General features: G+C 40.0%; 1 protein-coding gene across 3 annotated transcripts in view; it reads right to left on the reverse strand.

Moving 5' to 3' along the window:
• Fmn1 (formin 1) overlaps window positions 1-15348 on the reverse strand; it is a 281305-nt gene that overhangs the window by 163031 nt on the left and 102926 nt on the right. For all 3 annotated transcript variants that reach the window (XM_051183776.1, XM_051183777.1, XM_051183775.1), the window contains 2 exons: window positions 7605-8383; window positions 4110-4260 (listed from right to left, as the gene is read on the reverse strand). In XM_051183776.1, the coding sequence (XP_051039733.1) occupies window positions 4110-4260; window positions 7605-8383 (930 nt within the window). The remainder of the gene's footprint in view (window positions 1-4109; window positions 4261-7604; window positions 8384-15348) is intronic.

Below are 15348 nucleotides of genomic sequence, written 5' to 3' on the forward strand. Positions count from 1 at the left end.
CTTCCACTAATGGTGGGAGTGCAAACTAGTATAGCCACTTTGGAAATCAGAATGGTGGTTTCTCAGGAAAATGGGCATCGGTCTACCTCAAGACCCAGCAATTCCACTCCTAGGAATATACCCAAAAGATGCACATTCATACAATAAGGACATCTGTTCAATAATGTTCATAGCAGCATTATTTGTAATAGCTAGAATCTGGAAGCAACCTAGATGCCCCTCAACTGAAGAATGGATAAAGAAATTGTGGTACATTGGTAAATTTACACAATGGAATATTACTCAGCAGAAAAAAACAAAACAAAAAAAACAAAACAACAACAAAAACAATGGAATCTTGAAATTTGCAGGCAAATGGATGGAATTAGAAGAAACCATCCTGAGTGATGTAACCCAGTCACAAAAAGACAAACATGATATGTATTCACTCATATATGGATTTTAGACATAGAACAAAGAATCAACCAGACTATATACAATCCATACTGCCAGAAAAGCAAGGCAACAAGGAGGACCCTAAGAGAGACATACATGGGGTTTAGCTAAGGGGAAAGGGACAAGATCTCCTGAGCAAATTAGCAGGGAGGGAGGGGAGAGGGAGTCAGGAGAAAGAGAAGGGAAAAAGAAGAGGGGAGAGGAGGACATGAGGGAGCAGGAAGATTGAGTCAGGGAAAGAATAGAGGAGAGCAAGAAAAGAGATACCCTAATAGAGGAAGCCATTATAGGTTTAAAGAGAAATCTGACACTAAGGAAATGCCCAGAGATCTACAAGAATGACCCCAACTAACAATCTAAATCTAAGCAATAGTGGAGAGGCTACCTTAAATGCCCTTCCCTGATAATGAGATTAATGACTACCTTATATGCCATCCTAGAGCATTCATCTATTAGCTAATGGAAGCAGAAGCAGACACCCAAAGCTAAATACTGAGCTGAACTCCTGGAATCCAGTTGAAGAGAAGGAGGAGTGATGAGCAAAGGGGTCAAGACCAGGCTGGAGAAACCCACAGAGACTGCTGACCTCAAAAAGCGGGGAGCTCATGGACCCCAGACTGATAGCCGGGAAACCAGCATAAGACCAACCCAGAACCCCTGAACATGGGTGTCAGTTAGGAGGACTAGGCAGTCTATGGGGCCTCTGGTAGTGGATCAATATTTATCCCTAGTATACAAATGGATTTTGGGAGCCCATTCCACATAGAGAGATACACCCTTAGCCTAGACACATGGGGGAGAGCCTAGGCCCTGCTCCAAATGATATGACAGACTTTGAAGATTTCCCCATGAAAGGCCTTACCCTCCCTGGGGGAGCAGAAAGAGGATAGGATGGGGGGGGGTGGTAGGAGGCAGGTGAGGAGGGAAGGGAGAGGGGACTGGGATTGACATATAAAAACAGCTTATTTCTAATTTAAATAAAAAAGGATGGGAGGAAAGCAGTTGCTGCTCTTCCAGTGAACTTGATTCCTAGCATCCATGCTGGACAGCCCTCAGCTGCTGTAACTCCAGCTCCAGGGGATCCAAGGCCTTCTTCCAGCCTCCACAGGTACAGACATTCACACACACAAAAGCATATACATGCATAAAATTAAAAGTAAAAAAAAATCCACTACCATATTTAATTATTGGAATCACATGTCTTTTTCTCATGATAAAATGCTTCTAGTGTACTTAAAGGATGAAAATTGTTGAAAAGGTCCATGGGAAAATTTAATTTGGATGACAAAACTACAACCACGAACTTTTGGGCTTTCTTACGTAAGTTGCAGCCCATTTCATGTAATACAGTTGTGTTTGTAGCAACACAGGGACTATGAAGTGACACATGAAACCCAACACATAATTTAAGAAGGAAGTATGGACAACAGTAACACCATCTGATATACACTTGAAACTTCCTTAGGTCCCCATAGATTTTATAGCTCTATGGTCAAGTAGATTTGACATTGACAATCATATTTTACAGGAAAGAGAAAATATGGGAAGGAAAACAACCACTCCTGCCAAGTTTACAGAGCCAATTGGCAGCTGAACTCGGGCTCACGGAATCCATAGCACCACATTGCTATTAACAAAACATGGATGCAAAGGAACTGTGGCCATGGTGGTGACCATAGCAAACCATCACAGAACGCAGAGAGGAGCCATCATCCAACGTGGGCTGATCACACACCATGGAATATGTACGGCATGAGCTCATTTCATTATCACAGAAGGACATGGTGTGTGGCTCTTGTGTTAGTCAGCTTTCATGTACAATAACAAGATATCTGAAGATTTCTGAAACAACTAACTTAGAAAGAGAAAAGGCTTATTTTTTCCCCACTCTTCTATGTTAAGATCCACTGTCTCATTTGCTTCAGACCTTTGGCAATGGCAGCACTTCGAGGCAGGAGACCATAGCAGACCCAACTATATCATGAGCCTATATCATGAGCTGGAAGTGAGGTAAGACTAGTAAGTCTCCAGTGATTTAAGGATCTTCTACTGGCGCTGTATTCTAAAGGTTCTAGTAGTACCACCCCAGGAATAAAGCTTTACCAAATGGGCCTTTGGGGGACTTCCTAAACCACAACAGATGTTATCTTGTGCCACAGCTAAGGGATTAGAGAGAGCAAGGACTGGCACCTTGGGTCACAATGTTTAGCTCAGATTGGGGTTCATACCTGATTGCTTGATGATGCTAAACTTGTTCTACAGATGGCTAGTGGCTGTTAGTTTTGAAATCCTCATGCTTTTACACAGAAGTCATTTTCCCAATGGGACTTGCCTTGAAAACCCCATTTAAAACTGCAGACTCTACTATACCTTGCCTATGCAGATCCTCTTGCTTTGCTCTACTGTAGGATTGCCAAGGTTTGCTAGTATTAATGAATGTTAAACTCCACAGGGAAACAACCATTTTAGGGTTGGTTTCTTTCCTCGCACACATTGCTAATATTTATAAAGAGCTGTCCAATAGAACTTAACAATGTTACCATATTTAGTAGCTTCTCAAGAATAATAGCTAGTGTAAAGGCCTGAACATTCCATTTTGTTTAATTGTTATTATTTAAATGGCTACATGTTAACACATTCTAGCACAGACTTAGAACACTGCCCTGTACCATAGTCTAATAAATTGGTTCTATGAATGAATTTGTGAATGAGACATACTTGCATGTATACATACATACACCTAAACCTGTGTACACATGCATTTGGAAGCCAGAGGCTGATGATGGGTGTCTTCTTCAATTACTCTACATCTTATTTTTTGAGACAGGGTCTCTCACTGAACCCAGAGTTTGCTATATTGGCTAGTTAGCAAGCCCCAGGAATCCTCTTATCTCAGTCTCTCCATGGACAATAGTAAAGGCACTCATTCTACACCTGGCTTTTTTGACCCCTGGGGATTATACTCAGGTCCTGACATTTAGTGGCAAGGCACTTTACCAACTGAGCAATTATCACAGTCCTATGAGATCTATTTTTCAGATGGAATACAAACTACTTTCACTAATAGCAATTTAAATACCTTTTTTTTCCCCCAATAGAATTAATGACTATAGTTGTGCTGGCTAGTTTTATGTCAACTTGACACAAGCTAGGGTCATTGGATAGAAGAGAACTTCAATTGAGAAAATGCCTCTATATGACCAATTGGGCTGCAAGCAACTCTGTAGGGCATATTCTTAATTAGTGATCCATGTAGGAGGGACCAGCTCATTGTGGGTGGAGTCCTAGGTTCTAGAAGAAAGCAGGCAAAGCAAGCCATGAGGGGCAAACTTGTAAGCAACACTCCCCCATGACCTCAGCATCAGCTCTTCACTCCTGTTTGAGTTCCTGTCCCAACTTCCTTTAATGATGAACAATGACAAGAAAACATAGCCTAATAAACCCTTTCCTCTGCAAGTTTCTTTGGTCATGGTGTTTCATCACAGCAAAATTAAGCCTAATTAAGACAAATAATAGAATAAAATTTAATCATTCAGAAGATAAAACCAAAAGAGCAAGCCCAGGTTTCTTAAACTAACTGGATCCTTTTGCTATCCAAGACTTAGATCATTTTCTGGGGAGAGAACACCAACCAACAGGATGTGGCTATGATTACAATGGTGATTGCACAGTACCTTTTTGACTTTGTTCTTCTTCTCGTAGGTCTCTGACAGGGGTTTTTTCTTCTGTTGAGTTGTGTCTTTGGAGAATAAATATTCAAATTCACTGGTGTCCCTAATATGAGGTTCTTCTAAGGAGTCCCATAAAGTTGGTGTGGCATTTTGGCTTGAAAGAGAAAGCATCAAATAGTATAATGTGATGAAATCTTTCTCTAATGTACCTTTTCAAAAATGTAAAACCTGGTAAAGCCCAGACAAGAGCTTTTCATGTCACACATTTTAGAAGTCAAAATATGTAACAGGATATTTTAACCTACATCTTCATGCAAATATCCAAAAAGTATGATGGACATTATTTCAGTACAAAAGCTCTGGAGAAGGCCCTTAGGACTAGAATTCTTGTGGGTGAGGTTTGGGTAAAGTGCTCCTCTCTCAGCTGTGGAATCTCCAGCAGGCAAAAATAGCATTACAGGGAGGCAGAAGGGATAATCAATTCTATACAAGGGCAAGTTATTCTTTTTTTAAAAATGTATCATATTTTTTTATTCATCATGTGCATATGCATGTATGGGAAGATAAGTTTGTGGGGAAAGGATACACATGCCGTGGCACACATGTGCAGGTCAGAGGACAGTTCTGGCTCTCTCCTTCCACCACCCGAGTCACCAGGCTTGGCTGCAAGCATCCTAGAGCCATTTCACAGGCCCAAAGTCATTCTTCAAAGGATTGCAAACGCAACATCAAGGTAAAGATATGCCCCCTTTGAGGATTTTAAAGATAGTTTTCAAGATCGAGTCAGATCATATCAGTGCGGAGACTTCAGTGTGTCAGCCCCTCATCTGACGCACTGGAATTAGAGTATCCCACCAGAGCCAACGCTGCCACACAAAACCATAATATTTTGCCATGCACCAGCCCCCCCCATGGGGATTCCAACTAAAGCATCCATGGGGAATTTGTGTTTTATTTTCCAGAAATAGTCTGTTATGAAGCAGTGAACAAGCAGCTGCCAGAAACAAAAGTATGTCAGAGCTACTTCCAAGTGCTGGGGTGTGTGGACCTCTCTATAGGGGATGTGTCATTTGCTTTCTTCACACTGGTGGAATTGAAATGCTTTCTCAAGTTACTATTAATGTCACCTAAAGAAAAAGTAAATTTCTTCTATATTGATTTTTCAAATACATGAGCATGGCATGCATGATCCATATATACTTTGTTTCAATTAAAACTAAGAGTAAAGCTACCTTCATATAACATACTATATAATCTACTTTACATACAATAAGCATATTTGTTATACTAGTAAATGATCTGGTACCAAAAACAAAAACAAAAACAAAAAAGATTTTTATACTCAAAGCAGTTGTACTCAGAGGTATAACTTTTTTTTTTTTTAAGGGACCCATGATGAAAGAACCCGAATGTGTTACATTGCCAGGCAATGCCGTGTTGTGATCTTAATACATCACAGAGGTGACAAGGCTGACACATCCACCAAGTTAGTCACTCCTAATGTCCTGTTCATCTACTTTTCATTTGATTTCAAAGTGAAGCACTAGATTTATGGTGTTTGCAGAACCAGCTCAACCAATGTAACTAATGAAAGCTTGAGCATTTGACTGTTTTCCATTAAAAAAAAAAAAAAAGTAAAAAAGTGAGGAAAAGTAAAAAAGAGGGGAAAAAAAAAATCAATGATCTCCCCCAATTCTCATTTACCCTTCCTTGAACAGTGGATGAAGGGCCTGGCCTCCCAGCATGAGGTTTATGATGCTGTCTATAGCACTGGTTGTTCATGAGGTCTCTTGGGGGGATGAAATGAAGGCATGCAAGTGAGAAATAGGTGTGAGACAGTTACATGTGCTGTCAGAACAGGCTAGTTCAGGGCTCACAGGTGGGATTCATCACTTGAGAGTGACTGCACAATGAGTTGAGAGCTCTAATAAAGAAACTCAACTCAAATATTCTAGGAAATCATCTCTTAGGAAATATCTAAATCTCAAATGAGAAACGGGATACTAACACATTAGTGTTAGTGTTGGGAACTATTTTAGGATCATCTTTTTTTTTTTTTTTTAACCATTCATTTGGGAAATTATAAAGCACTTTTATCAGCATTAAATAAATACAGCTAGAATCTAGAAATTTCCACAAGTAAACTCTTGACCCTTCTTTTTTTGGCAAGAGGACTGGGGACAATATGAAATACATCATCAACTTTGTTCATCACATGCTTGGTTTGGTGGTATTTTCCCCTGCTCTTAAAGTGGTTTCCAATTTTTTTTTTAAATAGTTTGTGTGAGCTATATGCTATTTTGTTTAGTTATCTTGCCTTCCCAAAGCAAAATTTAACAAAAGCTTAGAAATTTACTACCAGCATTTTGAATTAAGGAATAAGCTTTAAAAATGTAGTCTTATTATTATCATACATTCTTTGCAAACAAATTTCAAAACTAGAAAGTGGTCAAGAAACAAGTCACCATCTCATTGTCCTTCTGAGAGATTCAGAAATGAAGCAATAAATCTAACTCTAACTTGTGTGGATGGAGGTTTCCAAGCCATCATGACTTTCTGCCTTATAGGCCCAGCTCAATAAATATACAAATAGAAAGTGCTCTCCACACTAGGTCTTCACACACAGTACTTTCTCCGGAGGTCAATAAGGAATACAGCTGTAAAAAGAAGTCTTATGAACAGAGACTCTCTTCTGATCTAAACAATGAATAACTCAGCCATCTCAGTATTTTTATAACAAAATGAAAAGTATACTAACTGCTAAATATCCAGATTTAACAAGAAGCCCCTAGAGATTAGTGAAGCATATCTTTGACTGTATCTACAGGGACATTTCCAGAAAGAATTAACCAAGGGTGGGAAGATCAGCCATGAATATGAATACATCATCCCACAGGCTCGTGTCCCAGATGGAATAAAAGGAGAAAGCTTCTAGTGCATTCTGTTTCTTTCCTTCCCAGCCAGGACATGAGCCAGCCCACTGTGCCACACTTTCAATGTCATGATAAACTGGAATCTCTGAGACCATAAACCAAAAGAGATTCTTTCACATTTTTCTCAGGTATTTATCACAGTAATAAAAAAAAAAAAAGATCAATACTAGACCACAAGGCTGGTTATCAAAAACTAAGAAAGGGTATCATAAAACATATTGTAGATATCCTTAGTGAGCCAATAGTGCAGACACTGCTCCAATTTATTTATAATTACTCGACTAATACAGCGGTGTTAAGAGATGGCCCTAGACCTGGACTCTTGTAAACAAAATGGAAAAATTACCTAGAAGAGGAATCTGATACTCAACACATTCTTTCTCCCAGAGGACCTAGCCAAAACTATCTCGCCCAGGTACTCTAAGCTTGTGAATCAAGACATTCACACACATTATATTTAAGAATGGGTGTTACCCAATGTAAATATTGAACTGTCAATGATAAAACACCACTTGGGAAGAATACTGTGAATTTGTTACCTAGAATGAGTTAAAGAAGAGCTTACCTCTTATCACTTATTTGTATTCTAGTCCAATACAAAGGCTTCATAGGACAGCTGGGCTCAATGGCTGGTTTACGAGGACACTGGCTAGAAGAGCTGAGTCCAAAGGACAGTCCGGGAGGAGGAGGTGGGGGTGCAAGTCCCGGGGGAGGAGGAGGAGGAGGAGGAAGGCCTCCACTGTTGGGAAGAGCCAGGACATTGGGAAGTGGTGGTGGGGGAGGAGGTGGGGGAGGCCCAGCACTTGGAGGCAGGGGTGGTGGTGGAGGAGGTGGAGGAGGTGGTGGTGGTGGCCCAGCACTCACAGGTGATATGGGTGGTGCTGGTGCCAAAGGTCCAAGTCCAGTGGGGAGAGGTGGAGGGGGAGGAATGGGAGGGGGAGGAAGAGGTGGTGTGGGAGGTGGAGGCGATATCTTCTGTTGACTAGATGAGATGCCCTCCACTGTCTGAAGCGGTGCATGGATGTCTTTGCTGTCTTTTGTGGGAGAGAGCTGGGTTAATGAGATATTCAACTTCTTGGGTACTATCTGGTTGCTTCTAGTTGTCTTGCTTTCACTTTCACAGGGCTTGAGGAATGTCTCTCTGTCTGTCTGGATGCACACATTTCTGAAGGCCTTTGGGGGACAGTCGTCATCAGTGGAGATGCATGCATCTCTCATCTCTTCACATCTTCCTCCCCAGCGGTGGTCTAACTGTTGCTTGAGATTTTCAATGGTTTCTTCAAGTCTTGCTGTTATTAATGCATGCTCACCCCGGATATGAAATGTCTTAAGTTCAAACTGAGCCTGCAAGGAAAAAAAAATTCAGTGGGAAAGTAAGGGTTTAATGATAACAAACACCTAACAGGCATTCAATAGTACCATGAATATGTGAATGTGTCCTTTAAAGCAGTGTTTCTCAGCTTTCCTAATGCTGCGACCCTTTAATAAAATTCTTCATGTTGTATTGACACCCAACAATAAAATTAGTTGCAATTTCATAATTTGGCTACTGTTATGAATTGCAATGTAAATATTTTTGGATAGAGATTTGTCAAAGGGGTCATGACCCACAGGTTAGGTCCCACTGTCTTAAAGAACAGCCAACACAATGCAGAGAAATGGAGACATTTGTTCAAGAATCCAAAAAGTTATAAATCTTCATGTCAGAATTTTCCAGACAACTAAACATCTAGGGGCTATTAGGTAACACCATCCTGTCTGAGCTTATGGGAGATTACTGCCATGAGTTAAAAGTTTAGAGCAAATCTTCTACTTAAGAACTTCTACTCAATTTTAATATCCAATGCAGAGGAAATTAATTTAATAGAGGTTTGGACAAGCTTGAATGTATCTTCTATAGCTTTTGGTGTGGACTGAGAAAAAGAGAAGTGTGGGTGTGGGGGAGGCCGTCCAGAGCTTGTGCTGGTGTGGGGCACTATTACCCAAATTCATTCTTTCTTCCTTTCTTTCTTTCTTTCTTTCTTTCTTTCTTTCTTTCTTTCTTCCTTTCTTTCTTTTTATTATTTTACATATTTATCCCAGTTCCCTCTCACTCCCTTCCTCCTCTCTCTCCCTCCCTCCCTCTTTCCCTTCCTCCCATGCCCCCTGACCACCCTCCCATCCCTACTTCCCACTCCACAGGGAGGGTGATACCTTCCAGGAGGGATCAACAAAATCTGTCAAGTTATTTGGAGTAGGGACTAGGCCCTCCCTCCTGCCTGTAGGCTAAGGGAGTATCCCTCCATGGGGAATGTGCTCCCAAAGTCCTTTCGTGCACCAGCGATACATCCTGACCCAAGTTCTTTAGAGTCTCCCCATCAGCTCTCTGCTGCAGCACAGGAGGCAAGGAGAAGGGCAAAGAGACCACACTTTTTTTGCCTGGCTGTTTTTTTGTTTTTGTAATATTCCAGATGAAAGCTGACCACTGTCACTGTTTGGATCTATTTCTCACTGCTGGATCTCATTCAGAGTATTAGCTCCACCAGATGACATCAGTGAGATGCTGTCTCTATTTCTGTACCCCAGCAATGAGCAGAGCATTCGAAAGGAAGATGGGTATAATCGAGGAAAGAGTCATACATATACTCTCTGTCTCAAGAGCCTTGCTAAATGGCTAATCAAGTCTTTTTTTTTTTTTTTTTTTTTTTTTTTTTGCTGTAACCTCGGCCCATAAAAAGGAGAGTTTTTTTCTGCCTTTACTGAGATACATTTTAACTATTTTTTACTAGGTTCAAATATTCCCAATATTGGTTCTGACAAATCAATCCCTAAACAAAAATTTCTGATGGATAATCTTCCCATTTTTAAACGTGCTAGCCCCGGGGAAACTGGGATGGAAGCAGAGAGATCAGGGCACTAAAATGAGCAGTACAGTGGATGGGTTAAGAGCCCAAATCTGGATTCACTCTGTCTATTCCATGTCTAAACATGGCTGCTCTCTAGGTCTGTGGCCTTAGCCTACCTGTTTCCTCAGGTGTAAAGTGGGGGGTATCGGTGAGCCATTTCCTGTTTCATTTGTTTGTTTTTTAGTGATAAATGAGATGCTTCGTGTAAATCAGGAAACTTCCATTGGTGTTAATAACGATAACACTGGAGGTTCGTAAATTCTTATTCTTGGAATTTTTCAAAAAAAATCTGGTGATAAAGGCATAAAACTAGGAAAAGGTGAAGCCATTAATATGAACAATATACTACCAATTCAAAAGTGTGCTCAATTTTAAAGTGTTCTCCTACAAGCAACTTGAAGTCTCATCCAATTTCATAGTTAAGATTACTTTTGCTTCAGCATCATTCTAGATCCATCATTGCTCTCTCCACCCCTCCTACATCCTACTGAGATTCCTACTGGAATTATGCACCAACATTTTATTTTAATTTCTGTGACTACAAAATATCTATGTTGGTGTTCCTCGCTAAACCTATTTTCAAGACAAGTTTTTGTATTGCTTTGTATTGACAAAGTACTGACATTCAGTACTGACCAGTCAAGAAATGACTTAAGTCTTCAACCTCTTACAAATATAATAACTGCAAAAACAAGCATTCTCTGAAGAAATTTCATTTTAAAAGATAACTGAGCCATACCTATAAATATAGGCCCGGCACCCACCTTTCAACCAAATCCGAAGATGTGTGCTTTTAAAGTATTGTTTTGGAAGCAGAGTTTACTGTGTAGCTTACTGAAGCGGGCAGAAGACAAACAGGGCAGGTTAATGTCTCTAGCACAGTTTCCTTGTAAGAAAACGGTATAATAGTAGAATCCACTTTCCAAAGCAGCCATGATGGAGAGATGAGTCCCCATTTGTAAAATCAGATATTGAGGAGCATTTCGAATGAAATGCTGTGTAAGTTCACTACCATTGCTGTTGCCTTTTGCAATGCCAGACACACCAGAGACCAATGACCACACCAGTATATTGTAACCTCACTACACATGATTCCTAGTGCAATGTTCTATCATCCTTCATGCTTCAAGTATCCTTTAAAACCCTCTAGATGCCAGTATTTTCCTCGTCTACCTCTTTTCCATCACAGCAGAGTTGTCAACCAATGTTTGCTGTGTCCACTTTCTCAACTATTTACTTGTAGCCAAGTTACAGCTGGCTTCTGTCCACTGTTCTATGAGAACTTGTGGGACTTAGTCGCATTTTTCAGTGGATTTCCCCTGTCTTCTCTATTTGTGTTGACTGCAGCTGGTGTCTTGAAATTGAACTTCCCTGGAATCCTAATTATAACCCATACTCTTCCCATCCAGGTATTTTTCCTCCTACCATTCTGCTCTCTCCAGTCAACCCTGGACTCCTTTGTCCTTAATTCCTCCGAAGTTGATCTGAAAGGCATCTTTTTGCCATTCTTTTTCTCACATTGTACTCTCTATATAAGGTTTTCTCTATTCATATGGCAAGCCTAAGCTGGTACCTTGAGACCGAGATTCCCCCTATTCTTTAGATAATAACCCTGCATATTTAGGCAGCTACCACAGACTCTATAAGCCTAAAACAGAGCACACTAGTGGCAAACTGCAGTTTGCCACTCTGAAATCTCTTATGTCGTCTGGCATAGCCTGTGCACCATGTGGGCCCCTTGTTTTCACTCAGTTTCTGGTATGGTCCTTTGTTTTCACTCATTCTACCTAAGCCTTTTGCTATCCCACCCCCCCCCTTTTTAAATTAGGACAGTGGTTAAAAATCTACCTGGTTTTATTTGCTTGTTTTGTGTTTTGTTTTAAACTTCAATTTATCCAACTCTGATTCCAGGAAGATTTCCCTCACAAACAAATTCGAGTGTTTTAATCCTCAAGACCTTTTCAACACTTAGCTTTTACTTACAGACCTGAATGGGAAAACTACCACAGATCACTGCACTGATGGCTTTTCTTCTTCATTTGTGTACTTTGGGCCCCTGACCCTTGTTAAGGAAGATGTGCCATGGATTCCAACTCCTTGCCTCTTCTAGAACCATACTCTTTTATGAAAATATTGTCCTCTCTGGACTCCTTTTCTTTGCAGCAAACACCCAAGGAAAGATTACCAAGAGTAGATTAAGCAGAGTAGATTCCATAAGTGGGTTCTATATAGGTTGTATTTATTGGCATGGGGGGGTGGATAAATAAGAAGACAAACAATGGATTCTCAGGCACTCCAAACCAGCACGCTGAGGTTATAATGAGAAATCCTACTGATCACTAAGATTTAATGCCCACCCTCTAATCCACAAACAAAAACTGATCTATGTCCATCACTACTCAATTTCTTTGTCTCAGCAGAAAGGCCCTCATTTGGCCCATCAATTTCTCCCTAATTATTTCAAATGTATCTAGTTATATTATATACTAAGCATCTCAGGTCCATGCACACCAGAAAATGGGCTTTTTGGAAAGCTTAAAAATAAAAACCATTACGACTTTTCTGCACATGCTGTTTTCCCTTCTTTGTCTAGGCTCATTTCTAGAGAGGCAGAGAAGTGGTTTTGTGGCTAGAGTTCAGAGCAGAATTTTGCTTGATAATCATGTACTTAGCCTAAGATAATCTTTCTCCAGGATCTTGGTTCTCTTTCTGAACCAGCAAGCCCAGGTCTCAGAACCCGTTACAAATAAAGCAAAGTGAATGGGATATAGTGCCTCTATAACTTTCCTCCTTTCCTCCTTTCCTTAAACAGTGAGCCCACAAGAGTCTATTAATCCATACCTATCCCCTTCAAACTCACAACCCTCAACAAGGCATTCTCAATTAATTCATGCTGCTTTCTTTCTTCAACGTTATTTCTATTGGTCCAAGGAATGGGTCTCATGTTGCTCCACATCAGAGCCCTCTGTAGAGCTTTATAGAAGATACTGATCAGGCCCATTCCTGCAGACTTTCCCTTGTACCAACTGCATTAAGATTCCCTAAGAGGTTTTCCTGGGAGCCAAAGCAGAAGGCAACAGTAACTGTTTTTCATCTTTATTTTGATTTAACACAGCAGCTGAGATAATGTGACGCCATGGTACCAGGGCCTTCTTAAGGCATTCCCTAATTCTGAAGAGGGTATTTCTTCATTGTCCATGTTGAAAGAATAGTAATCTTATCCAGCAGGCACTAAATTCTTTACATGGTAGTTGTTACTCATGCAAACTTGGTCTCTGCCTATTCTTTTCAGACACTTCCCTAAGTTGCATTCAAGCATTATCACTCTCACATACCACTTGCTTACATGCTGCCTCATCAATACCCTCCATCTATCACTCATCAAAAGCCCTAGGAAAAACTCTCTTAGGCTCAGCTGAACTTTTCTTGGTTCTTCTAGACACAAATTTTCCATTGCCTGTATTGCCAAAGAACTTTCTAGGTTCGAATCGTATGATAGTCATTTATGCTTATCTTCTTTGAAAATCTAAAGGCTCCAGGCAGTTGGGAACCACACCTTATGCATGTTTAAACTTCCAGAACATTACATAGCATTTGGCTAGTTAAGTATCCACAAATGCTAAGTGAGCTCAATTGACTGATTGATTCACCTTTAAGTATGAAGTCTTCCTTGAGCCTCTGTACTACCTATCCAACTACAAATAAAGCTTCAGTAAATAAGAATCAGGTTCTCTTTGTGTTTATGGACGTCTTATACACAGCATAAACTGAAAGACCTCAGAGTTGTCAGTTATCAACCATCACATACAGATTGATGCAGACTTTTTTTTTTTTTTCCTCATATATCCCCTCTGCCCCAGAGCCCTCTTTGCCTAACCTCTTTGGGTCTATGGACTGTAGCTTGGTTATCATTACTTAATGGCTAATATACACTTATAAGTAAATACATAGCATGTATGTCTTTCTGGCCTTGGTTACCTCACTCAGGATTATTTTTTCTAGTTCCACCTATTTGCATGCAAATTTTATGAAGTCATTTTTTTTTTAAACAGTGAGTTTAAATAATACCCCCTTATGTAAATGTCACATTTTCTTCATCCATTCTTCAGTTGAGGAATACCTAACCTGTTTCCAGTTTCTGGCTATTATGAATAAAGTGGCAGTGCACATAATTGAGCAAGTGTCCTTGTGGTAGGTAGGATAGGGTGTCCTTTGGCTATAGCTGGGTCTTGAGGTAGATTGATTCCCAATTTTCTAAGGAAATGTCATATTGATTTCCATAGTGTCTGTACAAGTTTGCACTCCCATATGCAATGGAGGAGTGTATCCCTTGCTCCATGTCCTCTCCAGCATGAGCTGTGACTTGTATTATTGAACTTAGCCATTTGGAAAGGCGTAAGATGAAATCTCAAAGTAGTTTTGATTTATATTCCCTTGGTGGCTAAGGATACTGAACATTTCTTTAAGTGTTTCCCAGTCATTTCAGATTCCTCTATTGAGAATTATGTTTGGATCTATGCCCCAATTTTAAACTGTATCATTTGGTTTGTTAGTATTTAGTTTCTTGAGTTCTTTATATATTTTGGGTGTTAGTCAGCTGTTGGATGCAGATTTAGTAAAAGACTTTTTCCCATTCTATAAGTTGCCTCTTTGTCTGATGGACAGTGTACTTTACCTTACAGAAGCTTTTCGGTTTCATGAGATCCCATTTATTAATTGTCAGTCTCAGTGTCCGTGCTATTGGTGTTCTGTTCAGAAAGTATTCTGTGCCAATGTGTTCAAGGCTGTTTCCCATATTCCCTCCTGTCAGGTTCAGTGCATCTAGTTCTATGTTTAGGTCTTTGATCCACTTGGACTTGAGCATTGTGCAGGGTGATAAATATGTATCTATTTATATTCTACATGCAAAAATGCAGCTTGGCCAGGATCATTTGTAGAAGATGTGGTCTTTATTTCCCCCAGTGTTATCAAAAAACAGGTATCCAAGAGGTGTGTGGATTTATGTCTGGGATTTCAATTCTACTCCATCCATACACGTATTAGTTTTTATGCCAATATCATGCTATTCTTATTATTATAAATAGCTCTTTAGTCAACATAAAATTAGGGATAGTCATACCTCCAGAAGTTCTTTTATAATTCAGGATTCTTTTAGCTATCCAGGGTTTTTTGTTTCTCTCCATTTAATCTGATGTTGGCTATAGGCTTGTTGTAATTTCCCTATATTATGTTTAGGTATGTCCCTTGTATCCCTAATCTCTGCAGGACTTTTATCATGAAGAGATGTTGGATTTTGTCAAAGGCCTTTTCTGCATCTAATGAGATGATCTATTTCAGTTTGTTTATATAGTGGATTACATTTACTGATTTTCCTGTATTGTACTATCCCTGCATCTCGGGTATGAAGCCTACTTGATCATAGTG

The sequence above is a fragment of the Phodopus roborovskii genome, unplaced genomic scaffold (assembly GCF_943737965.1).
Source record: "Phodopus roborovskii unplaced genomic scaffold, PHOROB, whole genome shotgun sequence".
NCBI classification, from domain to species: Eukaryota; Metazoa; Chordata; class Mammalia; order Rodentia; family Cricetidae; genus Phodopus; species Phodopus roborovskii.